Raw genomic sequence first — 25,711 nt, 5'->3', positions numbered from 1 at the left:
CTAGACTTGCCTGTGGCTTTGGCCTGGCTTGGTTGTCAGGAGTTGCAACTCTCTGCTATTCTCAAATAAACCATTTTGCTGTTAAAATAACTGATAGTTTTATTTTTAAAGATTTATTTTTATTTATTTTAGAGAGAGAGGGTGGGGGGTGCTGACAAATGGGAAGGAAGAGAATCTCAAGCAAACTCTGGGCTGGGGAGGGCTGTACCGGTGGTGGGACTCATCCCCCTGACCCTGAGATCATGACCTGAGCCAAAATGAAGAGCTGGTGGACCCATGGACTGAGCCACTCAAGCACCCCACTGATAGTTTTATTTTTTATTTATCACATCTAGGCTCTTTGCAGGTAGGCCTTTATTCAGTCAATAAACATTTATGGAGGGCCTACTATGTGTCAGGCATCCATCATAAAGGACCTCACATACAGCTAACAATCCTGTGAGGTAGGCATCATAACCATCTTACCCTTTACATCTTAAGGCACAGATTCAGAGAGGTAAACATAGAACTGGAGTTAACCGCAGAGGGTTTCAGCAGACAGCATTTCCAGCCGCAAAGCACATTCCCACCCTGCATCCCACAGGGGTTCATTTCCAGGGTGCCATACTGGTGGTAAAGCTTGATGGTTAAGAGCAATGGTTTGGCACTAGAGCTAAGTTTCAGTCCCTACTCAGCCACGTGTGTGCCCACAGTTGTTTAACTCCTCTTGCCTTCAGTTACCTTATCTGTAAAATAAGAATAAAAAATGCCTTCCGGGGATGCCTGGGTGGCTCAGCGGTTCTGGGCCTACCTTCAGCCCAGGGCATGATCCTGCGGTCCCGGGATCGAGTCCCACATCGGGCTCCCTGCATGGAGCCTGCCTCTCCCTCTGCCTGTGTCTGTGCCTCTCTCTATGCCTCTCATGAATGAATAAACAAAATCTTTTTTAAAAAATGTAAGAATAAATCTTTAAAAAAATTAAAAATGCCTTCCTTATAGGTCTGTTGGGAGGACAAAAGCACATAAAGTCCTATGAGAGAGGCCTGGATGGGGGTGTTTGGTTTGTAGGTAACCCACCCCCTACCCCCTAATGAAGAGGGCCGGGTCCCCAGAGTCCTGACCAGGCGTCCTCCGTCCTCCGTGTGTAGAGTCCACGAGGGCCCATGACTGGAGAAGGCCAGTCTGTAGGAGGTGGCTGAGCCAAAGGACAAGTGATGGGTGGTCTGGCCACGAAGAAAAGCCCTGGGAGAGAGACTTGGGGTCCCGGGGTTGGGACAGGGAAGGGGCAGCAGCGGGGCTCCCCAGGGGCCTTCCTGTGCCCCTCCCACTGGTGCCCCGGGAAGCCCCGAGCACGGGACAGGTGGACGCCCAGGGAGGGGGGCCTGGAAAGATGCTTCGCAACTGTGTGCGGGGATTGAGCCCGTCCGCGAGCCGGATCGTCGGGCCCGGCCTTTCCCGCCGGGGCCTCGGCTGGTCGCGTCTTCCGGGAGCTGGCTGCTGGGGCTCGGGGCGGCGGTTGCGCGGCCCGCGCCTCCCCGCGGGGTGCGGCCCTGACCTTGACCGTTGCGCGCCGACGGCCGCGGGCCGCTGCCAGGCAACGAACGGCGCGTCTCCCCGCGGGCGGCCGCCGCGCCCGCCCCTCCCGCCCTTCCGCGCAGGCGGGCGCGGGATCCCCGGCGATCCAGGCCGGGTTTTGCGGCGGCGGGCGCGCGTGCGGGGCCCTCGTCCGTGGCTGCCGGCGTCGGTCGGCCGCGGGAGACCATGCTGCTGGACGAGCTGTGGGCCGCGCTGTCCGGCGCCTCCGGGGCTGCCCTGGCCTGCTGCTTGGTGGCGGCGGCCGTGGCCCTGCGCTGGTCCAGTCGCCGGCCGGCGAGGGGCGCGGCGGCCCGGGCGCGGCGGAGGCAGCAGGCGGCCCTGGAGACCATGGATAGGGCGGCGCAGCGCTTCCGCCTCCAGGTGACCGCCCGGGGACGGGGGACCGGGCGGGGGGCCCTGGCGGCATTGGCCGCACCCGCGCAGGTTTTGCTTTCGGAACCGCCCCGCGCGCTGCTGCGCTCCGAGCCCTGCGGAGTCCGGTGCCGCCGAGCGGGAGGCGGGAGCCCGCGGGGCCGCAGGTCGTGGGGGGCCGTCGCCGCGCCGGTCCGAGACAGAGGGCTTTGCTCGGGGTCAGTCCGAGAACCTCAGGACTGGTGGAACGCTGAGCTGCGAGGCTGAGAACCATCAGGAGAACCATTAGGATGCTCGGGGTTAGGACTTTGGAATCGGGGAGCGACGGGCAAGGGAACCCGGAGAGCTCCCAGTCCAGAGTCGTTGGTTGCCCGTGATGATCTTGAAAGCGAGCCAGAGGCGGACCGAGTGCAAGGGGCGCGCCCGGGCTGCTGTCGGCTCCCGCCGCCCTGCCCTGCCGCCCGGGGGGCCCTTCTCGGCCCTGACAGGCCGCCTTTTCCTTGAGCAGGTGTAATTCCAGCCCTTCCCTGGGTGACCTGTCAACAAGCTTTTCTCCTTCCGGATCAGCTCAGTGCGTGTTTAGGCGCCAGGGCCCTAGAGGAGGACTTCCACTCCAGGTGTTTGAGCCACCGGACCCAGGACCCAGCCAGAAGTCAAACTGATAAATTCTGAGACATGTTCCCACCTGCCGGGGGAGGAAAAACTTGCCACAGTTGTTTGTGATGGTGTGTGTTTGGTAGGACTCAGATCTGACAGGTGGGAGAGAAACCATTCCAGGTGACTGGGGACACAGCAGGAATCAGGAGGATGTGCCTGGGTGGGAGCCAGGGAAAGAGTCACAGAAAATTGCACCTAGAAGGCAATGCTCGCCTGCAGCAAGTGATTTTAGAGTTGGGGCAGAGCTGGAACCACTAGAACCTAGATGCCTGGCGGGACTCCCCAGCATCTCGTTCTAGAGAAGGGGAAGATATTGGGTAGGGATGGGCATCGGGTGGCTCTAGGGTTGACCATCTGCCCTTGGCTCAGGTCGTGATCCCAGGACGGGATCCTGCATCCGGCTCCCCATGGGGAGCCTGCTTCTCTCCTCACAGAGACACAGGCAGAGGGAGAAGCAGGCTCCATGCAGAGAGCCTGATGCAGGACTCGATCCCTGGACTCCAGGACCACGCCCTAGGCCAAAGGCAGGCGCCAAACTGCTGAGCCACCCAGGGATCCCCACATTTATTTGTTGAAGTAAATATGTATCTGGTTTCAGCCTCTATTCACCAAGCTGGCTGAAAAGCCCACCAAACTGACCACTGACCCTACCAGAGCCTCAGTTCTTCACTATCCAGTCCTTCTCTGGCTCAGCTCCCAGGTGCCCCCCTCAGGGATCCTGACAATGATACCCCGGCTCAGCCTGAAGACCCTCAGCTGCTCCCCAGACCCCAGGTCTTCGGCAACAGCTGGAACTGCAGCCAGTCTGTTCAACCAGCAAGAACTGTGTGGGGGCAGCCTCGGGGATCAGCCCACAGCTCCTGCCCGCCGAACTGCCCTCCTAGTCACAAGAAACCCACCGCAGGGGTGTGAGGTAGTAGAAGGGTGCGTCTTCCCCCCACTTTAGCTCCAAACACCAGGATCTACACAGTTTCCCTCTGGAGCAGCTGCCTTTCATTATTTTTAAGAACAAAATTTTCCAGGGTAGAAGTTTTGGCTCCAAAACGCAAAAAAGCTGTTCATGCACCCTCCTGGGGCAAGAAAGCCTGCTCTCAGAATAGCTTGGCTCTTCCAGGTGGGTGAAAAGTACTTTTTGATTTTCCTGTGGCTGTGGAGGAGAAAGAGCCATCTCAGTAGGCTCATTGGTTTGAATAGTCAGCCAAGGGATGGGATCTTGATGACAGTAGCTCCCAAGGCCCTGGGGGTAGGTGGTTTAGCTGAACTCAGTCCCTTGGGAACTTGGGACCAGGTCCTTCCTCCATCCTGCCCCCAAGTGCCTTTCTGCTTGGCTCTGGAGTGGCTGGGTGATGGGAATGTGGGTTTTGAGGCTGTCTCAGCAGCCTTTCTTCTGTTTGTTTTTTTTTTTTTTTTTCAGTCCTGCCCCAAAGAGCAAGGGGCAGTGAGGTTCGCAGGGCCCTGGTATCTCTCCAGCCTCATAGACTCCTGGCACCACTTGCTGGGAGCCCAGATACGGCTGGCATTCCCAGGCATTGCTGGAGGAGGGGGACCCCTAAGCATCTCTGGGATCCTCACAAAATGGTTCACCTCTCTCAGTTCTGGAACAACTCTAGAGTCAGGCCTGTTTCAGGTAACTCTCTGTTGACTATGTGAGGCTTAATCTGTAACAACTCTTTGCCCTTTTACCCCCCCTCCCCCGCGAACCCTACCCCCAAATGGGTTTTAATATCCTTTCTAGACTGAAGAGAGGGACTGCCATCACTGGAATAGGATGGCTGGGAGAGATGCCAGAGCAGCTGCGCAAGCCCCTGTGCCTTTGCGCTTGGAGTTTTACCCTGAATGCCTCTCCCCGACATCTCCTACAGCACCGCTTGTCAGAACCCCCCTGGTCTTAACAAATGCCACTTCCTTCAGTTGGATCTGTCATTCAGTCTCCTGGCCTTCTCCAGGCCCAGCTTGAACCTTTCTTTTAAAGCAAAATGATCCAGTAGATGAACCGAGGAAGAGTAGTTTTTGTTGAGACCAGTCTCCATGGCCTACATGACCAAATGGAAAAGATATCTTGAAATAGAACAAAAGGGATAAAAACACCATGAGGGAAAAGAAAAAAGACATGGAGGATGATGTAGGATACCTGAAATTGGGACGGTATGGGAATTCAAGGAGAAGGGACAGCTGCTGGGGGGACAGCAGGTCAGCAATGCTATAGTATCTGTCCCTTGGAAAGGACTGCTACAGGGGGCCACACGCTTAGTTAGAACTTATTTGTACACTTCTCTGCATTCTCCATTCAAACTTTATTGCCTCCATGTTTGTAGACTGGCCTCCTGGGCTTTCTTGGGTGTCTTGTGAAAGAGGAAATGTCTCAGCTGCCTGATAACTAGTTGAAGACTTAAAAATAACTGTTAGCAATGGTGTCATCAGCCATCCAGATGAAAGAACACGAGACAAATTTAAAATTTGTGCTGAGAATAGAGGGGCACTTGCTGATAGCTCAGAGCTGAGGCGCACAGAGACTTTGTGGCGTCTTGTAGCAAGGTGGGAGATGCTGGTGACCAGACTGTTGGTGGTAATTATCCTAGTGTGATGGGCTCTCAGCTGATTTTTACTTTCTCCCCCATACTGTTAGGCACTTTTTTTTTTCCTACAGTGAGCACATTTATATAATCAGAAAAAAAAAAGTAAAGCAATTTTGCTATTTCCATCAGGAAGTGAGAAAGGCAAGGTGTAGTGAGTACTGTATCTATAATATGACTCCTTTGTGCAAAAATAGAATATATAAAAATAATTACATACATGGTGGGTTTTCCATAAACATCCCCCCCGCCCATGAGGTTTCATTAGAAACCATTAACTGTGGTTTCCTCTTTAGAAGAGGGACTGGGCAGGGTTGGTGGGGTAAATGAAATGTTCAGTTTTCACTTTGCGTATCTTTTTGAAAGATATACAGACAGGGATGTGTGTGGAGAGATCACGGATCCATTTTTTTCTTTGTGGCTCCCTGTATTATAAACAAACAAAAAAAAATCCCAAGTAAGTATTATATGTGTTTAACAAATTAAGGGAAAGGGGTAGAGTGTTCCTATTCTCAAGGCCGGGGTACAAAGGCTGTGTGGTAGGCAGGCCTGGAGGGTGTGAGTAGGTGGCGGCTCAAGGAGGGGCACAAAGGAGTCTGACAGGACCACAGCCTGGAACACTTCTGGAGCTTGTGGTGTGACAGGGACCTCAAGGGGAGAGGCAAGGCCCGATTGGCTTTTACTGTTTGGCCTGGCAGGAAGGGTGGGTGAGTGCGGCAAGGCTTGGGCATGGCAACTGGTTAGCTGGGCCCTGTGTGACCCAGCAGACAAAGGATGGGCTCCTGTGAGGGTCTTGGTAGAGGGGATGGAGAAGTGGCTGTTTCCCAGAGCTACTTAGTGGCACCGTGACTGATTGGATTTGGATGTGGGGGAGGAGGGGAGGGGGAGGAGTCTGGGATGACTCCTTTTTTCTCATTTTACCACCTGGCTGGATGGCAGCCCTTCCCTGAGCAAGGGTACATGGGGCAGGAGCTCGGGGGTGGGGAGAAGGACACAGGGGTGGATGGTAATGACACTAGCCCATGAGCACCAGGACTCAACTGGGTGAGGCTGGATGGAGGGTCAGGAGGCCATGGGGTAGGTGAAGAGCCTGGACTGGAAGCCTTGAGAGAAGGGTTCACTTCTCCCAGCATCAGAGAGGTAACAAGGGGTGCCCAGAGGAACCTGTGTCTTCTCACATCTCAAGTCTCCTTCTCATCCTTCGGATCACAGCCGAAAGAAATGTCACCTCAGAGAGGCCTGACCCTCGCATCTGAGTCAGTCCTCTGTTATTTCCATCACTGCCCTGTACGTTTGCCTTCTTGCACTTTCCATGAGCTGTCCATCGTTTGTTAACTGGTTTCTTTTCTTGAGTGTGGGCTCTCTGAAAGCAGAGACTTGTCTTAGTTACCTCTAAATTCATAGCCCTTAACGTAGCCAGTCTTTGGCATATAGCAGGTGTTCAGAACATGTTTGCTGACTGAATAAATGGATGACTGAAGAGCAGAGGAGCAGGACAACACCAGAGAGGGGAGTATCTCCATGCCCAGGGGGAAGTTGCAGAGAGCCAGTGTGTGGCCTCAGTGCCTTTGAATCCCTCAGGGAGATGGGGAGCAAATAACAGAATCAAATAAACTCTTGGATTTGGCACCAGGAGGTCCCTGATGACCTTGGCAGGAGCAGCGGAGAGTGGCGATGGGCAGTGGTGGCTGTGGTTCCAAGAGCCTCCTCTAGCTGTGTTTGCTAATTGGCTCAATACCTCTGAGGAAGGAACAGGCTGGGGTTGTAGGCAGGGCCTGACTCCAGAGACTCTGAGAGTCTTCCAGGGTCCCTCAGTCAGGTGTCTGAAAAACTGCACCTCATCCTTCAGAGAGCTCCTCTCTGACTCCCCTCTACCTGCCTGTGCCCCCCCACTCACCACACCGGGTTTTGTTTCCCTCAAGTCCTTCCTGCTTCCTTCTGAATTGCCCACCCGCTGCCCAAGCATGGCCATGCCTTCTGGTCAGTGGGATCCCCACTGTGGTGCTTGATCCATGTACTATGTACCTGGAACGAAGGAAAAAATCCTCTCTCTTAGGCATGGCCTCTAGCTACACCCCAACCCCCAGAACAGTGTCTTTTTCAGCCCACCAGGGTCTGAGTGGTTAGTGTAGGTGGCTAGGCGGTGGGCAGCCTGTGCTGAATGGGGAGAGAACCACACACTTCACCCGTGTGGTCCTAGGTGACGCACTTAGCCTCTTGGTGCCTCAGTTTATCGGTGCAGTGGGAACGGCAGCAAGACTTGACCAAGACAGAGAGTGTGCTGGCATGAACCTGCGGGGCCATCAGTGGTGGTGGTTTGTGATGGTTTAATAATCTCAGAGGCCGTCATGGCCTCTCCCAGGGCACCCCCTCTGATAAGCTTCTGGAAGAGATATGTCTGCATTGTCTGTAGGTGACAGGGGCCTGCTTAGGTGTCAGACAGCTGCAGGTGGGCCTGGGACAGTTAGCATCTGCTCTGGCGAGGGGTGGGGACTTAGGGGCACAGGTCACAGGTGACCTGCCGCAGGCAGGCGCTTGGGGCCTGTGGGTGAGGGGATACTTACCTGAGTGTCTTCCCAGAACCCTGACCTGGACTCGGAGGCACTGCTGGCCCTGCCCCTGCCTCAGCTGGTGCAGAAGTTACACAGCGGGGAGCTGTCCCCTGAGGCTGCACTCTTCACCTATGCGGGAAAGGTAAGGCCAGCGGGAGGCTTCTCTCCGCAAGGGTTGTAGGGAAAACCTGGCCTGGAATTACTCTCTGAGGGCCAGGGTGGGACCACAGTGCCAGGGGCTGCCAGGAGCTGCTGCATGAGAGAGAGAGAGAGAGAGAGAGAGAGAGAGAGAGAGAGAGAGAGAGGAGCTGACTCTGTGTGTGTGTTTGTGTGGGGGCGACACTGAGCATGTTGTCTTAGCTCAAAACTTGGCTTTCGGCCCAGACTGCCTTCTCCCTCCTGCCTCCACCCCATGGGTCACCAAGTGTGGTCTGTTCTCTTTCTCTAGCTCTCTCCAGTCCATCCCCTGTCCCCATCCCCCAGCAGCCACTCTGGTCCTCCACCACCATCTCCCTCCATGATGGAGCACCTGTCTCCTGGCCAGATGCCCCCTGGGGCCTCCAGTTCTTCAGACTCTGCTCTTCTGCTCCTCTTGGTCCCCAGCGTCCCACCCAGCCCAGGCCTTCTGGAGTGTGGGCATCAGTAGCTCAGCTCCTGGCGGGGCCCAGGCTCCAGCCTGCCACACTGAGCACTGGCTTGTGCGGGATCCCCTTCACCTGGAAGGTTCTTCTCCCTCTTCTTTACCCACGTGGGGCAACAGGCACCGCTGGCTGAACTTTGGGGCTCAGAGAAGGAGGCCCTCTTCTAGGAAGTGTCCCCTGACCCTCCTCCCCTCCCAGCCTGAGTTAGGGGTCCCTCCCTCTTCAGTGCCCACTCTCTCACACTCTTCGCGTTGTTGGGCGTGCCTAGTCCTTCTCCTTCCGCTGTCAAGGCGGGCTCCTTGTGGACAGAGCTTGTCTCATTTGTCTTGGGACTTCATGCCGGACACTGTGTGTTTCACATAGGGAGTGTTCCAGGCACATGTTTGGAATGGAACAGGAAAGAAAGAGCTGTACTTTACGAGTTGACCTGCATGTGGTTTCTTGAAACAGAATGTGTGACAGTGAGGCTGACCACTGAGCAAGCGGATGTGCATGCCGGGTGACTGACGGGTGCATGTGACAGTGGGAGTGGGTGTGGGTGACTGTAGCTGCATGAGGGGGAGGGAGGCTGCGTACAGAGAAAGGACCTCCAGCCCCTGCACTGGGTGCCCCAGGGGACACAGGTGGCCTCAACAGACTGCCGTGTCTCCTCTCTCCGTGTCCCTGGAAAGTGGCTGCCCTTCCTAATCACCCACCGGAGAGCATTCTGGTCACAGATCAGCCCAGTCCCTGCCGGCGGTGGGCAGCCCACACACACTGCGCATGCCGGGGTGTGGCGGCGGGGCCCACGCCATTTCCCTCAGATGTCTCACAGGGACAGGAGTATTGTGGAAAGCCGTGCATCATTCTGCCCTGATCGGCCCTCCCCTAGGGCGCTGCTGAGTGTGGGTGGAGGGCCATGGAGAGGCCCCATGGCAGATGGGGTGACTTGGTTCTCACATTGCAGAGTTTCCCAGAGAGGAGAGGCTTAGCTGGGGCAGGTTTGGGCCAGGCCCGGGGTGGGAGAGAGCCTGCTGGCCTCTGGGAGGCTGGCAGCTGGGTCTAGCCCTGCTCTGGGCTGACTCCCAGTGTGGCCTCAGATGGGGATCTGCCCCTGTCTGGTTCCCATGTGCTTCACTGACAGAGATGTGGCTTAGAGGAAGAGGTAGAGTGGCCAAAGGTCATCCTCCTCCCAGCTCATCCCTCTGGGGGGCATCTGAGGCCCGTGTCTTGCTCCTTTGAGCGCTTGGCTGGGCCCTGGCCCAGGAAGTACTGTCTCCATCTTGGGGTTGAGGCCAGACACTGCCAGGGGAGGCTGGGGCCAGGTGTCCCCAGTGAGGTGGGTGCTGGGCCCTACAGTCCTTGTGCTGCTGGCTCTGGGCCATGCTGCTGATCACCCTTTCGCTGGGTATACTTTAAAAAGCCAATTTTATGTCATGGACATTCTACCACAGTTTTTTTATTTTTTATTTTTTTTAAGATTTTATTTATTTATTCAGAGAGAGAGAGAGAGAGAGAGAGAGAGAGAGAGAGAGAGAGAGAGGCAGAGACACAGGCAGAAGGAGAAGCAGGCTCCACGCAGGGAGCCTGACGTGGGACTCGATCCTGGGACTCCAGGATCACATCCCAGGCTGCAGGTGGCGCCAAACCGCTGCGCCACCGGGGCTGCCCTCTACCACAGTTTAAAAAATAAAAAAAGGCCAATCACACTCTGCCTTGTGTCCAATTCTCCCTCCTCCAGGCCTGGGAAGTAAACAAAGGGATCAACTGTGTGACCACCTACCTGGAGGACTGTGAGACTCAGCTGTCCCAGGCCCCGAGGCAAGGCCTGCTCTATGGCGTCCCTGTGAGCCTCAAGGAGTGCTTCAGCTACAAGGTGTGCCCTGCTTCCTAGCAGGTTTCAGCCCCCCTCCCCTGGCACCAGCTCCGCCTCCTTGGTTACCCTGGGCTCTCTTGGGACACATTGGGTCCAGAGGCCTTGCGAGGGACCGTGGTGTGCCCTGCTCTGGCCTATGAGACGGCGGTAGGAGTGGACCCTCTGCCACCAGAGGGCCCGGACCCATCAGCCATGCCCCCGTGGGTGCCCGTCTCTCCCTCCAGGGCCAGGACTCAACCCTGGGCTTGAGCCTGAACGAGAGCATGCCTGCGGAGTGTGACAGTGTGCTGGTGCAGGTGCTGAAGCTACAGGGTGCTGTGCCCTTCGTGCACACCAACATCCCTCAGTCCATGTTCAGGTTGGATGGGGTGCAGGGTGGGGGCCGGGGCGCTGGCACCGCTGTGACCTGGCCTGACCCGTTCCTGCTTCCCCCAGCTATGACTGCAGTAACCCCCTCTTTGGCCAGACTTTGAATCCATGGAAGTCCTCCAAAAGTCCAGGGGGCTCCTCCGGGGGTGAAGGGGCCCTCATTGGGGCTGGAGGCTCCCCCCTCGGCTTAGGCACTGACATCGGAGGCAGCATCCGCTTTCCCTCCGCCTTCTGTGGCATCTGTGGCCTCAAGCCCACGGCGAACCGCCTCAGGTATGGTGGGAGTGGTGGGTAAAGGGAGCTTCTGGGTCTCTTGCTGTGTGATCTTGGCCTGGCTTCCAAACTCTCTGGGCCCCAGGCAGGGATCCCCTCATTGGGGCTTTGCTGGGAGGGAGTGTCACCGTTGGCCTTGGTTCCTAGTCTCCAAAGTGGTGAGAGTTCTAGGATGCTGTATGGGTTTGGGGTTGGACAGAGGGTGACCATTTCCTGTTTCCAACATCTTGTGTTTCTTATCCAGCAAGAGTGGCCTGAAGGGCTGTGTCTATGGACAGGTAGCAGGTGAGGTCTGGGGTTCCCTCGTGCCCTGGAGGAGGGGGGGCCTGCCCCACCCACCTCTCCCCCGGCCTCTCCTAGGGGCCAGGTTTGGCTCCCAGGCTAGTCTAGGTCTGAGTTCCTACCTCCTTGTCTCTGCTCACACTCCTGGGCCCCCGCCCTGCCCTTGCCTGGCCCCAGCCCCAGAGCCCATTAGGGCAGGGTGATCTTTCTTCCTTCCCCTGCCTGCCCCACAGTGCAGCTCTCAGCTGGCCCCATGGCCCGGGATGTGGAGAGCCTAGCGCTGTGCCTGCGAGCGCTGCTGTGTGAGGACATGTTCCGCCTGGACCCGACGGTGCCCCCGCTGCCCTTCAAGGAGGAGGTGAGCAGGGGCGGGGATGGGCATGGGATTGAGTCTGGTTATTACTGGTGCTCCTGAGCCCAGAGAACAGCCCCCAGGCAGTGTGCGCGGGCCTTGGAAGCTCTGTCCCCTGAAAAGCAGCCCCCAAGGGTCTGAAGCCAGGCTCAGCTGCTGCTCTACAGGCAGCCACCAGATGGAGCTCTTGCCCGAATGCGGTGACCTTGGGGCTTTTAGACTGGTGGAGGGGGGGTGTGCAAAGGGGGGTCTGGTCCCCTCTCTCATTATCGGGGTCCTGTTAAAGACACATAACCGTGGGATTCCCATTTGCCCTGGAGTTTGGATCCTCATGGATTGTGCCTAGCAGTGGGGACAGTCAGTAGCCGCCTGCTGAATGCCTATTCGGGGGGGTGGGGGTGCGAAGGGGGGTTTCCCTGTGCTGAGGAAAGGTCCCACCTCCTGGCCCAGCCTCTTCTGCTCTAGGGAGCACTAGGGTGTTTCTTGGCAAGCAGGAGACCTGGGCTGGGTGGGGTGACCCCCCCCACTCCTTGGCAGAGGATATTCTCACAACCCAGTGGTTTAAGAACTCCTTCCTGAGAGGGAGGAGAAGAGGAGACAAAGTCCCCGTTATGTGGTCTGGAACGAATTATCATGGGAGCCAGGACTCAAAACAGGCAGTGGAGGGCCTCAACCCAGGAGACGGGATTCCTGGGTTCTGGGCCTAGTGGTGTCAGTCTGCACTGGGGGGACTTTGGCACATCCCAGCCCCACTCAGGGCCTGTTTGCCTGTCTCCCTATCTAGACCTGAAACCTTCAGTTTCAGCATATGGCCCCAGGGGAATCCTCACCCTTGCTGGGCCCCTCCTGCAGGGTCTTGGTGAAGGTGTTTTGTGAAAGGGTGGCTGCAGAAAGGGCTGGCCTCTTGAGCACTCAGTTTTCTGGGGATCCAGGCTGCAGCCTTTCAGCTGTGTCTGGGGTTGAGGAGCTTCTCCCATCTCTGAGAGCCCTACTTTGGGCCTCCCTACCTTGACCTGGTTCTGATTCCTGTGTCTTGCCCCCAGGTCTACACAAGCTCTCGGCCCTTGCGTGTGGGGTATTATGAGACCGACAACTATACCATGCCCACCCCAGCCATGAAGCGGGCTGTACTGGAGACCAAGCAGAGCCTTGAGGCTGCTGGCCACACGGTATAGCTGTGGGGACCTGGAAGTCCTGGTACAGGCCTTCTTTCAGGGAAACCTTCCTGGTACCCAAGGCTGCCACCTGTCCCTGGTGTCCTTTCATCCTGATTGTTTTGTGGTTGGGTTGGGAACTCTGTCTCTGTGGGACCAGTGGATAGAGGGCTGATCATGAGTGTTAATTTAAGTGATTGATGATGAACTCAACCCTATGTGGGGGATGGGTGAGTGCAGCATTGGGAGGCTTTCATCAACCACAATCCCAGGATTCCCACCATCCCAGGATAGTGGGCCAATGGGTTTTAATCTGTTCATCTGAGAAGTTTATGTGTGGCCTGACTTCTCTCATAAGGTGCATTTTAAGGGAGTTTTCGTGGGTCAGTATGGCTGCTCCAGTGAGGGCTACCCTGTGCGGGGCAGGGTGGGGGGCCTGGGCTGCATGGGCAGCATGGGGTTCAGGGAGTCAAGGGTTTCTAGGTGTGGCGGCCTTACACCCCTCAATCCTACAGCTGGTTCCCTTCCTGCCAAGCAACATACCCCATGCTCTGGAGACCCTGTCAACTGGTGGGCTGTTCAGTGATGGCGGCCACAGCTTCCTACAGAACTTGTAAGTGATGTTGAACTTTGGGGTCTGGGGTGGGGTCAGGACATGGGTAGAGCCAGGGAGAGCAGCTGGTTCCTGTTATTCTCAAGATGGGCCACTCTGGGAGAAGATGGGGGACAGGCTCAGCTGAACACAAACAAGGCCAGAGCATTCTGGGCAGGGACCTCACTGCCCCTCTAACTGTGCAGGTTGAGCCTGGAGATACCCCGCCAGGGAGACTTTAGAAAGGTACCAGCTTGAGGGGAGGGTGGATTGAGCAGAGCTCAATTGATGGGAGCTTGTTGGGAGGTAGGGGGTGGGCAGGGGAGTTGCTTATCTATTTGGGAAAGATTGAGAGACAAGGGCAGGGTGAAGCAGGAAGGGAGAGGTCTAGACATCATACTGTGACTCCAGGCTCTTCTGATTGAGCAAAGTCTGCCTTTTTTTTTTTAAGATTTTATTTATTTATTCATGAGAGACACAGAGGGAGGTAGAGACACAGGCGGAGGGAGAAGCAGGCTCCCTGTGGGGAGTCCGATGTGGGACTCGATCCCCGGACTCCAGGATCATGACCTGAGCTGAAGGCAGATGCTCAACCACTGAACCACCCAGGTGTCCCCGGGTCTGAATAGTTTTCTCTTTCATTGAGTAGGTGGGCTGGATCAAATCAACTTTTGCAGAGCTCATGTTTAGGGAAGCTGGTTCTACTAAGAAGCTTTCAGTCCTTAAGTGTGACAGGGGTGCAAGACAGACCTGTGAGGGTATCTCTTGGGGATGTGCCTGGGCTGACTGGCCTCTTCTAAAGGTTTTATTATTTATTTACTTATTCATGAGAGACACAGAGTGAGCGAGAGAGAGGCAGAGACACGGGCAGAGGGAGAAGCAGGCTCCATGCAGGGAGCCCGACATGGGACTCGATCCCGGGTCTCCAGGATCAGGCTCTGGGCTGAAGGCAGCGCTAAACCGTTGAGCCATCCGGGCTGCCCCAAGACTGGCCTCTTCTAATACTGAGTATGGTACAGGCTTCAGCAGAAGGGGCTGCTCCTCACTCCGGCCCTCAGAATGAAGCCCTAGGGTCAGTCTCCTGAGACCTTTGCCTGAGCTCTAGAGCTAGAGACAGCCTCAGAAATAAGAGTCATGGGGGCTCCATTTGTACCTGATGTCTTCAGTGTCAAGCCCTCACCAGGGAGATGAGTCCTTATTGCTTTGAACTGAGTTTGCCAGGGAGGGAGACACAGAGTCCTGCCTTGGGAAGCTCCAGCGGGTATGGAGTGGAGTCCAGGTGTCCCAAAGGATCAGCAGAAACAAGTCATATGTCTAAAGGGAGGCAGATAGGGCCACTTGGCTGGCTGGCTCAGTTTTGTACAGCACAGGACTCTTGATTTCGGGGTTGTGAATTCGAGCCCCACGTTGGGTGTAGAGATTACTTAAAAAAAAAAAGAAAGAAAATATTTTTTAAAGATGTTATTTATTTATTCATGAGACAGAGAGAGAGAGGCAGAGACATATACAGAGGGAGAAGCAGGCTCCCTGCAGGGACCCCGATGTGGGACTCAGTCCCTGGACCCCAGGATCACGCCCTGAGCCAAAGGCAGACGCTCAATCACTGAGCGACCCAGGGGTCCCAAGAAGAAATACAATCTTAAAAAAATAAATAAAAGGAGACAAGTGAAAAAAAAAAAAGGAGGCAAGTGAAGGGGTTGGAGACCAGTGGTTACCAGAGTCTGGTGGGGAGGGAATAGAGAGGGTGTCACTGAAGAGATGACACTGATTGGGGGTGCTGTGGGTGGGGGCAAGCCTGGAGGGAGGCCTGGGAAGGGAGTGCTGGACTGGACTCTCTGTCTCCCAGCAAAGGTGATTTCGTGGACCCCTGCCTGGGGGACCTGATCTCAATTCTGAAGATGCCAAGTTGGTTGAAAGGACTGCTGGCTTTCCTGCTGAAGCCTCTGGTAAGGGCGCAAGGAGCAGAGGACTGGGTGGGCTGGGAGGGAGCCTCTGGGGCTCGTCCCCTCTCACTTCCGCCTCTCTTGATTTGGGCAAGCATGGCCTCCTCTTCTCTCCAACCCCTACCCAGACTCCTCTCCTCTCCCCATGCCCTGCAATCTTCAGCTAGCACACATGCTGAAAGAGGTGCTGACCTGGGACCTGGGGGAAGGGACAGAGGGAAGAGGCACAGGTGGCTTGGCTTGAGGAAGATTGTTGTCTGCACTCAGCCCAGAACTGAGTCACTGGGTCACTGACACTGTTTGTCCTCCGGCAGCTCCCGAGGGTGGCAGCTTTTCTTAACAGCATGAAGCCCCGGTAAGGACGTTTCCTATGCCTAGAATCTGCCTCCCTCTTTCCCTGACCTGGGGTTAAGTGGTTTCTGACAGGAAGAGAGGAGGGAAGTAGCTTCTGAGGCTGGAAGTGGCCCGGCCAGGGTGGCAACCTCTGTGGCTTTCAGATGGGACCTTGAAGTTGATCTTCGCGGGGTCCAGGTCTGGCTAGAGAGGAGATCTTGGGATGAGACCGACTAGAGAGGGGAAGGCCTGGCGAGGCGAGGTGAGGTGAGGGTAGAAAGGCCCAGGAAAGGAAGCACTGGGGAGGCACTGGGGAAGCCCTGAGAGACGCTGCTCTTAGAGGTCTGACATGAACTGAGCTGCGCTGGGTCCTGCTGTCCCCTTAGTGGCTTGGGTAGGGAAAGCAGGCCACAAATGGCCTCATTTTTAGGCCCTGACATCCTGTGGACTTGCCCCTTCTCTCACTGCCAGGCATTTAGGACCTTTGGTAGCTCTGGTCTCTCTTGTATCCTGAGGGTAATTTGGAATCAGGCCTGAGCTGGGCCTGACTCTGCTGCAGAGTCACTGAGTGACACAGCCTAAATCCCTCTTGGGGCCTGATTTTCTCAACAGGACATGAACTTAGGGATTTGAACTCCTTTCCTGTACTACTCCTGTAGCTCCTGTTGCTCTCGGGGCTCCCACAGTTGAGAAGGGTCCATGGAGGAGTGAGATCTGGGAGGTGTTAAGAGTAGGGATCTGATGTTGCTACTCCCCATGGCTGTGGCCACGATGGCCAGTGACCTCATTTCCTCTGCCCAGGTCGGCCGGCAAGCTCTGGGAACTGCAGCACGAGATTGAGGTGAGGCCAGAGCCCCTAGACTATGGGGTGGGGTATGGGGTGGAGCTGGACAGGACACCTGCCAGTGGGATCTCTTAGCCGCTGGTCCCCTGGAGTGGCCTATCATTTCCCCTTCTGCGCCCTGGACTGGTCTACTCAGGCCCTGCTCTCTGATCCTCACTTGCTGGGTGCTCATCCTTGGGGCCCAGGTCAGTATACGGCTGCTGGCGTGGATGCCTCTTTGCCCACTGGTGCTGTCGGGAACTAGGTGGCCCTGCTCTGGCAGGAAAAATGATGTCCACAGTTCATGTGGGAGGTGGAGCCTCCTGAAAGCAGCCATGCTTGTGTGCCCTGAGCACCTCCATCCCACTGTGGCTAAGTCCAGAGCCCAGGCCAGGTGCTGGGGCCAGAGCCACCCTGGCCACGGTCCCTGCGTTGAAGACTCTGTGTGATGGGCTGGGTCTGAGGGCTTCCCTTGGTGTGCTGGCCGCCTCCCAGGTGTACCGCAACTCCGTGATTGCCCAATGGAGAGCCCTGGACCTGGATGTGCTGCTCACCCCCATGCTGGGCCCTGCTCTGGACTTGAACGCCCCGGGCAAGGCCACAGGTGAGGCCTGTTGCCCCACCACACCCTGACACTCCCGCCTGCCTCTCCTCTTCTGTGGGTTCAGCCCAGTGCCCAGCAGGCTGCCTGCAAGTGGGAGGAGCCTTGGGGTTGGACGGGCCCTGCCCTTGGGACCCCCCCCCCCCCCGATCTAACTGGCTGGAGAGATGGGAGTTGGATGGGATTCTCTGGGAGGGAGCAAGCTCCCTGCCCTCAGCGCCACTGAAGTCGAAGATCTTGAGTTATGGAGCTTATTGTTTGGGGAGGTGGTGTTTACAGTCCAGGTGGGATTGAGGAAAGCCAAGAAAATAGGACCAGTGGTCAGATGGGGAAGGTCCCCGGGCAACGTCACCGGGCAGGCCTCGGCAGGTGCTGCAGCCTGCCCTGAATCTGGATTCCTGGGCTTTGTCACTCCCTCCTCAAGTCTGGGCTCTGGAGAGAGCCTCTCCCCATCTGAGAGGCAGGGTGCCATCTCCCAGGGTAGACAGTTGGCAGGAGCGTCACCGGCCCGCTCCGACCGCCTGTGCTGCCTTTCAGCTGCTATCAGCTACACTGTGCTCTACAACTGCCTGGACTTCCCAGCGGGGGTGGTGCCTGTCACCACGGTGACCACCGAGGATGAGGCCCAGATGGAACATTACAAGGGCTACTATGGGGATATCTGGGACAACATGCTACAGAAGGTGAGGCCGCAGGGCCTGGCCTGGCCCCTGGGGTCCCCCTTCCCCTAGACTCCCACCCATACTCCAACTCTGGCTGCTGCTGTGAGGGAAGCAGCATAAGCATGAGCAGGCCTTGCCTGCCTTGCCTTGCCTTTCTCCTCCCCTCCCCTCCCCTCCCCTCCCCTCCCCTCCCCTCCCCTCCCCTCCCCTCTCCTCTCCAAGTAAGCTCTACACCCAACATGGGACTCAAACTCACAACCCCAAGATCCGGTTGCATGCTCTACTGAGTGAGCCAGCTGGCCGCTCCCTTGCGTGCCCGCCCACCTTGATGTGAGAGCCTGAAAGACTGCAGCCTCTCCAGCTGCGGTGCCTCCTGGTCCCTGGGGGAGAAGGGGCTCTGCTCCACTGCCGCCCTCCTGATGCCTGTGTCCCCTGTAGGCTGTGAAGAAGAGTGTGGGGCTGCCCGTGGCTGTGCAATGTGTGGCTCTGCCCTGGCAGGAAGAGTTGTGTCTGCGGTTCATGCGGGAGGTGGAGCGACTGATGACCCCTGAAAAGCGGCCATCCTGACTGCTGCCTGCCCCCCCTCGCCTGGCTCCGGAGGACCTGAGACCATTCCATCTGTGCCCCGCCTAGCCTGGGCACAGCTGCCACTCTGAGAGGAAATGTTCGGCCTGGGGCAGAGGCTTCTGTGTCCCCCGCCCCCCCCATCCCCTACAAGAAGCACAGACCTCCCTGAGTCTGGACCTTGCTCCCCATCCTGGTCCCCTCCCCCTGGCCTGACACCCCTCCCTGTGGCAGGCAGTGGGTATGACATGGGCAAAGGCCTCTAACAGTCAAGAAACGTTTCTAGTCTGTGTACTTTCTGGCCGTCACTGTCAGGGCACTGAGGGTTGAGCCCTACTCCAGCCTTGGCAGTCTCCTGGGTCCCCACACCCGCAGGAACGACACAGGCTTCTCAGAGTGGGTCTTGCGGTCTGGCACCGCCCCCTCCCCCGCTCCCCGCGCTTAGACTAAGCCCTGCTTTGCTAGGCATTGCCTTCTCTTCTTTCTTTGCTCCTTCCTTCTGCCAAGCCCTTTCTGCTCCTCTGCCATTAAATCCTTGGAGGCCCTGCTCAGATCCCTCTTTCTCGAGAAGGCCTTCCCTCCTTCCTCAGCCCTGGTATAGGTGGGCTGTTTCTTCCCAGTCTGCCCTGTGCGGTGGGCATCTGTGGGTGGCTTTGCCTTTCTTAGTACACTGGCTCTCCTTGACTGCAGGGACCCTGATGCTCAGGGACCCCCCTGAGGCTCTGTCCTTAGTGGCCAGCACAGGGCAGCGGGGAGTCTGGGGTGCTGGCCAGGAGGTTGCACTGTGGCGGGGAGGGGGCCTGTAGGCCTCTGGTCAAGAGCACTCACAGGGCCGGCCAGGAACTGGATTGTTCTAGGGAGGCTTCCCAGAGGAGGAGGACCTGTGTTGAGTGTTGGAGGTTCCCAGAAGCTGAGATGGGAGTAAGGACATTCCCGGGAGAAGGAGCCATACACCCAACTCAGACATACTGAGTTCAGTAAATGGAAGTATTGAACGGGCGTAGGAGAAGCAGCAGAGATGTAGGTGGAGGCCAAATCAAGGTGGACTTTGGAGGTCGGTTCAGGAACTTGAATCCTGTCTCAAGGGCAGTGGGGAGCATCTAAAGGATCACACAGATGCAGTGAGGAGAGTAGACTGGGGAGACAGCGCCTGGAGAGGGTTATGGAGGCTGAGGTCTAATCCTAAACTGGGGAAGAGGGCCTGGGGCCTGAGCTAGGGCCATGGCACAGGGGTGGCTTGGGAATCAACAGTTGGGGCAGAAGCGAGCTGTCTCAGCTCAGTCTCCCCTCCACCCAATCTGCCAGCCTGCCTCTGAGGGGACTGCGTTGCCTGGCGGGTGAGGGTGTGACAAGTCTCTGACGAATCTGGGGGCTCCTTGGCCCCCTTAAGCAGAGCTTACTCTTCCCTGGCCCCAGCCCTAACCGCCCTGCTTACTGTAGGTGTTTCTCAGCCTGGGTCTTGGGTCGGGTAGGTCCCTGGTTCTACCGGGCCCACTTCACATTCTTTTCAGGGCAGGCTGCCTTCCCGAGGCTTCCTTCCTCATCCTGACTTTCCTCCTTCAGAAGGGCTTTTCCTTCCAGGTTACGTGCCCAGTGACACCTGTACTGTCCGACAGTGGTGTCCCTGCCTCAGTGGGACCAGTTTCAGGGTAGACCCGAGGCCTCACACTTCAGGGCTGATTGGAGGGCCTCACCCACATGGACACCTAGAGTGGGATGGCCAGGTAGTTGCTGCGCTTTACCCAGATTCCTTGTAACTGCTCTGGCATTTTGCCCCAAATCATTCCCTAGAATCATCTATATACCACCCCATCCCTCGGCATCTTACTCCGCCCCATTTCTCTCTTTGGTTACTGATGTGATTTTTAAAAAATTTTTATAAAAGATTGATTTATTGGGGTGCCTAACTCAGTCAGTTAAGCCTCTGCCTTCCGCTCAGGTCATGATCCCAGGGTCCTGGGATTGAGCCGCATGTCAGGCTCCCTGCTCAGCGAGGAGTCTGCTTCTCACTCTCCCTCCCCCTCTACCTCTCCCCCTGCTCGTGCATCCCCTTCCCATAAATAAAATCTTAAAAGAAAAGATTCTTTATTTTAGAGAGTGTGCATGCATGAGCAGAGTGGGAGTGGGGGGTGGGGGGTGGGGGCAGAGAGAGAGGGAGAGAGAATCCTCAAGCTGACTTCCTGCTGTGTGAGGAGCCTGAGGCAGGGAAGGGCTGGGGCTCAGGACCCTGAGACCATCATGACCTGAGCTGAAATCAAAGAGTCAGACGCTTAACCAACTGAGCCACCCAGGTGCCCCAATATCCTTGTGCTCTTAGTCACAAGGCTGTGGGGCGGTGCCTGTCCCCTTCACTGCTTCACCCTTTGAGCCCCAGTGTGAACTCGCCCTGCCCTGTGCTCAGTGGTGCTGGAGCTCTACTAAGCCCGGTTCCCATCCTTGAGAGGCCCTGGGGCTTTTGGGACTGTTGGACATTATCTAGCACATCTGCTCCCTGGGTGATCAGGGCTTGAGGAAAGGTTAGACAAAGGGATAAATGCCAAGAGGTGGGGGGGGGGTGAGGTGGGCCAGGTGGTCACTGTAACCAGAGAGGGCGCAACCCATGTGGACGCCTAGATTGGGATGGCTGGGTAGCTGCTTCATTTTGCCCTGGATCCTTGTAACTACTGTGTCCATTTGTCTCATCATTCCATAAAACCACCTGCCTCTACTTTTTTCCTTCTCTTGCCCTATTTCTCTCTTTGGTTACTGATATACTTGTGCTGTTAGCCACGTGGCTGGCTGTCGGGTGCCTGCCTTCTTTCCTTCACTGCTTTTGAGCCCTGGCGTGACCTTGCCCAGCCCTGTGCTCAGCGGTGCCAGAGCTCTCCTAAGCCTGGCTACCATCCTTGAGAGGCTCCGGGACTTAGCGGGGGGTGTTTGGACATTAACACTGGCACATCTGCTCCCTGGTGATCAGGGCTTGGGGAAAGATTAGACGAAGAGGCAAATGCTGCCGAGAGTGGGGGGTGGCCTGGGGCAACTGGTCACTGCGGCCAGTGAGAGACCCCCGAGTTCCACCTCCACTGCCGCACTAGCACTCTGGTCCAAGCCACCCACTCTGGACTGTGCAGTAACCTAACTGGGCTTCCCTGCCTCCAGCCTCACTGTTCCCCAGTCCATTTTCCATGCAGTTGCCAGAGGGTTGCTTTGAAAGTGTAAATCAGATCGAGTCACTTGTCTCAAGACCTAAAGGCTTCCCATCCAACTCAGAATAAAATCCAGTCTCCTCCTGTGTCTTACGAGGCTCTGTGGGACATGGCCCTTGCTCACCTCTCCAGCCTCCTCTTGGGTGTGTCTTCCTCTCATTCGTTGTGCTCCGGCCACATGAACACATTTCCATTTCTTGATCATTTCCAGCTGGTGGTCCCTGCTTCAGGGCTTTTGTGTTATACTGGTCCCCTCTGCTTGGAACACTCAGCTCCTGTGTCACCTTCCCTGATCACCCACTTATTTTTTTTTTAAGATTTTAGTTATGAGAGAGAGAGAGTCAGAGACACAGGCAGAGGGAGAAGCAGGCTCCATGCAGGGAGCCTGATGTGGGACTCGATCCCGGGACTCCAGGATCACATCCTGGGCTGAAGGCAGGCGCCAAACCGCTGAGCCACCCAGGGATCCCTGATCACCCACTTATAAAACAGCTTCCCATGCCATCCTTTGTACTTTATAGCATTGTCACTATCTGGAATTACATGGCTTTTTTTTTTTTTGGTCCCCTCCACTCAAACAAACTTCCCGAGAGTTCTACGTTGTCTTGCTCATCACTATATTCTTGGCATGTAGAGCGGCACATATCAGGTGCTTAGTTCAGTGAATATTAAATGAGCACGTCCTAGGGACCAGGCACTGACCTGTGTGCTGGGACTGAGTGATTACTGGGACAGACTAGATTCCTGTCCTCTTGGAGCTCACATTCTGGAGGATGTGTGTTGAATGAAAGGAGGATGAGAGGCAGGTAGGTGTGCTGTTGAAGGCCCTGGAGATACATGGAGTGATAAGGTGACTTGACCAGGAAAAAGGAGAAAGGGCATCCGGAATGACACATACCCGATATCCCGTTATGAACCCTCTACCTCCTCCTTTTTTTTTTTTTAAGATTTTATTTATTCACGATAGATACACACACACACAGAGGCAGAGATACAGGCAGAGGGAGAAGCAGACTCCATGCCTGGAGCTCGATGGGGGACTCGATCCCGGGACTCCAGGATCGCGCCCTGGGCCAAAGGCAGGCATCAAACCGCTGAGCCACCCAGGGGTCCCCAACTCTCTACCTTCTGGGCCCTGGATCGTCCTTGGGTCATTTAATCTTCCCATTAACCCTGTGGTAGGCGTCTTTGTCCCCCTTTTCCAGAAAGGTCTACAGCTAGAAGAGGGATGAGAATCAAACCTGGGTCAGTTTATGTCAGAGTCTCGGCAGACAGCTCTTCCTGGGGTCCCATGATCCTGAGGCACGGAGGAGTGACGGCTCAAGCCAGCCACCTCCTCTTTCCTGTCTGACCACCAGTCAGTCCAGCGGCCTCAAGGCCTTCAAGGCCTCATGGCTACTGTCTGTTCTCGGCCTTCTACCCTCTCCCCAGGTCCATTGCCAGGCTTTTTGCCTGGCCTCCCCTGCCCTAGACTGGTCTTTTCCAGTTGTCCTTCAGATAGGAGTTGGGTGGCCTCCCAAACACAGTTCTGATCACGCCTGAAACCTTGAGCATCACTCGTGTTGGGTCAGACTCCTGGCCATGACCTCAAGGCCATGCCTCACCCACCCGTGCTGCTGGCCACTCTGCTCTGCTCTCCTTCCCAAGGCCTTATGTCCCAGTGTGGCCCTTGGGTGGCACTTGGGACATCGTGCACACATCCCGCTTCCACCCCGTTTGCTTCCTATACGTGCTCTTCCTCACGTCTGCTCCTACAGACCTCCCACTTACCAAGGTGAGGGCAGTGTTCCCTCTACAGCTGGCAGGCTGGGCAGAAAGGGCTTTTTCGTGCTCCTGTTCATACTCCAAAACAGGAGCCGTGTCTTAGTAAGAGAATCTGATGTCTGTTAGGCTGTGGAATTGGTAACCCATTATCCCATTGGAAAAAAATGGGAGTTATTACTTCCATTTTAGAGGTGGGGAAACAAGTTTAGAAATGGTTGCCAATTTGCCCAAGGCCAAAGACTTGCACAGAGATTTGAAGCCACCTGCCAACTCCAGACTAAGTGTATTTTCCTTGTTTGCACAATCATCCTGAGAACATGCGCTAAACACCCAGGGTGCCGGTTCTGGGCCAGATGATCACAAACACTGGAGACAGAGGAAGTTCCACTCACTGGGCACCCCTGCTGGTGTATCTCTACAGGATGTTCTATCATGTGCCTGTCCACCCTCCCTTAGTCTCCCTGGGGCTGTGATCATTGATGTTCAGCAGGAAAACTTGCTATTTGTCCGTATTAGGCAACATCTTTTAGGGTCATCCCAGGGCCCCAGCCTATTGAGAGCCTTTGGGATCCCAGCTCTGTTGGCCACTGTTTCTGCTCCACCTCAGCTTGTCCATCCACAAGTCTGAGCTTTTGGACCTCTTTAACTTCATCTGAGTCACCAATACAATATTGATCGGATCAGGGCCAAGGAAAGACCCTGGGGTGTCACTCCAGGCCACCTGCCAGGGCCATCTGATTGGCCACACCCTTAAAAGACACCCGCAGAACCAACTCCTGAGCCTACCAGCCAGCCTGGGCTGCCCCCTTCAAGTTTCCCACCACATAGTTTGGGAGTGGTGTCCCTGGGTGTCTTAGGCAGGTGAGGCCATTTGGGTTCAAGGTGTGTGGGATTTGCTCTTGTGCATCCAGCACCCACCATGGTGCCTGGAACTCAGTAGGTACATGGTGAAGGCTTGTTTTTTTTGTTTTATTGAGAGTGAGTAGGGGAAGGGGGAGAAGCAGAGGGAGAGAGAGAATCCCAAGCAGACTCCATGCCCAGCGCAGAGCCTGACACAGGGCTCAATCTCCTGGTCCTGAGATCATCACCCCGAGATCATGACCTGAGGTGAAATCAAGAGTCAGACGCTTAACCAATTGAGCCATCCAGGCACCCCCTCTTTTTTTATTTTAATGAGAGAGACTTAAGCATGTTAAATGTTGCTGGGAAGGAAGGGCTCAACCTGCCTGTGATTTCATTTAAGAAGTATTACCAAGCACCTGTTCTGTGTTGGACATTTTGAAAAGGACTGACAAGGTCCTTCTTTCATGGAACTTACTTTCTAGGAGGGAGGCAAGGACTAAGTAAATAAAAAAGATAATTTCAGCTAATGATTAGCGCAATGATGAAATAAAATGGGGTGATGTGCTAAGGGAGGAGTGCAACTTGAGAAAGGATGATGTAGTAAGGTTTAGGGTGGTGTAAGGGGTGCAAATGTCAAATGGCCTAGGGGAGCTGAGCCATCAGGGGAGAACTGGGGTTCAGTGAGGGAGGTCTGAGTATGGGGGAAGGAAATGGTCAGAAAAGAGAAGAAAGACATGGGGATGGAATGAGAGGGGCTAGTTCCAGAGATCCTTTGGTGAAGCCACAGAGTGTTAGAGAGCAGATGGCCTTGGGGTTACCCTCTGGGTCATGAGCAGCAGGTCAATTGCCAACTCGACATCTGGCCCTTAGGTGACCATCAGATGCTCAGACCCCACCAACCACAAGTATCTCCTGCTGCTTCCAACGTCCCAGCCTTGAGGGTGGAGCCATCATCCTCCCGGTCCCGATGACTGTCAGCCTCAGTTGTGATGGGTCGCTCCTCTCTCCCCTCTGAGACAGAACTGGGTCAGAAGATTCAACAAGAGCCAAAGTGCTCCCAAACTAGTCCTTCCAGTTCTGCTTCCCCATATCTTCCCATCACTTTTTGCTCTTCCGCCAGGAAGCCACCTGCACCTCCTCACCTCCCCAGCTTCCATACTTCCCTCCACTACTCCCCCTGCCTATAGGGGCCTCCTGGAATGATGAGAAAATGGGAAATGAGTCTGGAAGGGGGAACCAGTCTACCGGGAGGCTGGAATCCCAGGATCACGAATGTGGACTTGTGTTACAGTCAAGAATGAGAGCGCAGCTAGGGTAGCAGAGGCAGGGGAGGGGGCTGTGCCTGACTGCTCTGTCCTCACTCCCTTGTATCGTCTCCCCTGGGGCTGAGGCCTTCAGAACCCTGCCCGGCCCCCAGAGTCCCTCCTTTCTTCTCTGCTTGGGCCTCAGACGCCCTCCAGAGTGAACCGGTTCAATCTACATCTATGTAGCCTGTGAACCATGTTAAGGGGGCTGGCAATTATTCTGGAAGAAACAGGAAACCCCAGGGGCAGCTCCATTAGGAGCTACCATGGGTCAGACTAGGGTTCTGGTGGGGTGTATGAGGGGTGGGGTGGGGTGGGGGAGAAGGATGTGAGGAGGTAGGGTCAGAGCCTGGTCACCTGCCCACCTGCAGGCTTGGCCACCTCTCACTCTTGTCTCTGCCAAAGCCTCTTCCTCTGCATTGCCTGGGGCACGAGGGCTTGGTCCCGGGAGGTCCAGGTAGGT

The 25,711-nt window shown here is 56.0% G+C and overlaps 1 protein-coding gene across 1 annotated transcript; it reads left to right on the top strand.

Annotated features, from left to right (window-relative positions):
- The first annotated feature begins 1,640 nt into the window (after nucleotides 1-1,640).
- LOC129520627 (fatty-acid amide hydrolase 1) lies at nucleotides 1,641-21,434 on the top strand. The gene is made up of 15 exons (XM_055341742.1): nucleotides 1,641-1,935; nucleotides 7,737-7,850; nucleotides 10,070-10,204; nucleotides 10,429-10,562; nucleotides 10,640-10,846; nucleotides 11,091-11,131; nucleotides 11,362-11,486; nucleotides 12,524-12,649; nucleotides 13,150-13,247; nucleotides 15,073-15,172; nucleotides 15,484-15,524; nucleotides 16,304-16,343; nucleotides 16,821-16,929; nucleotides 17,464-17,609; nucleotides 18,027-21,434. Exons 1-15 carry the CDS (start codon nucleotides 1,741-1,743, stop codon nucleotides 18,153-18,155), a joined length of 1,740 nt encoding a protein of 579 aa, XP_055197717.1. The 5' UTR covers nucleotides 1,641-1,740; the 3' UTR covers nucleotides 18,156-21,434.
- The last annotated feature ends 4,277 nt before the right edge of the window (nucleotides 21,435-25,711 follow it).

Source organism: Nyctereutes procyonoides, unplaced genomic scaffold (assembly GCF_905146905.1).
Source record: "Nyctereutes procyonoides isolate TBG_1078 unplaced genomic scaffold, NYPRO_anot_genome, whole genome shotgun sequence".
Classification (NCBI taxonomy): domain Eukaryota; kingdom Metazoa; phylum Chordata; class Mammalia; order Carnivora; family Canidae; genus Nyctereutes; species Nyctereutes procyonoides.
Note: the sequence above shows the minus strand (reverse complement) of the source record. Positions and strands in the feature narration are given on the sequence as shown.

Coding starts and splice junctions, on each gene's coding strand:
- LOC129520627 (XM_055341742.1), top strand. CDS start 1,741: ATGCTGCTGGACGAGCTGTGGGCCGCGCTGTCCGGCGCCTCCGGGGCT. Junction 10,563..10,639: donor ATCCCTCAGTCCATGTTCAG/GTTGGATGGGGT, acceptor TGCTTCCCCCAG/CTATGACTGCAGTAACCCCC. Junction 15,173..15,483: donor CTTTCCTGCTGAAGCCTCTG/GTAAGGGCGCAA, acceptor GTCCTCCGGCAG/CTCCCGAGGGTGGCAGCTTT.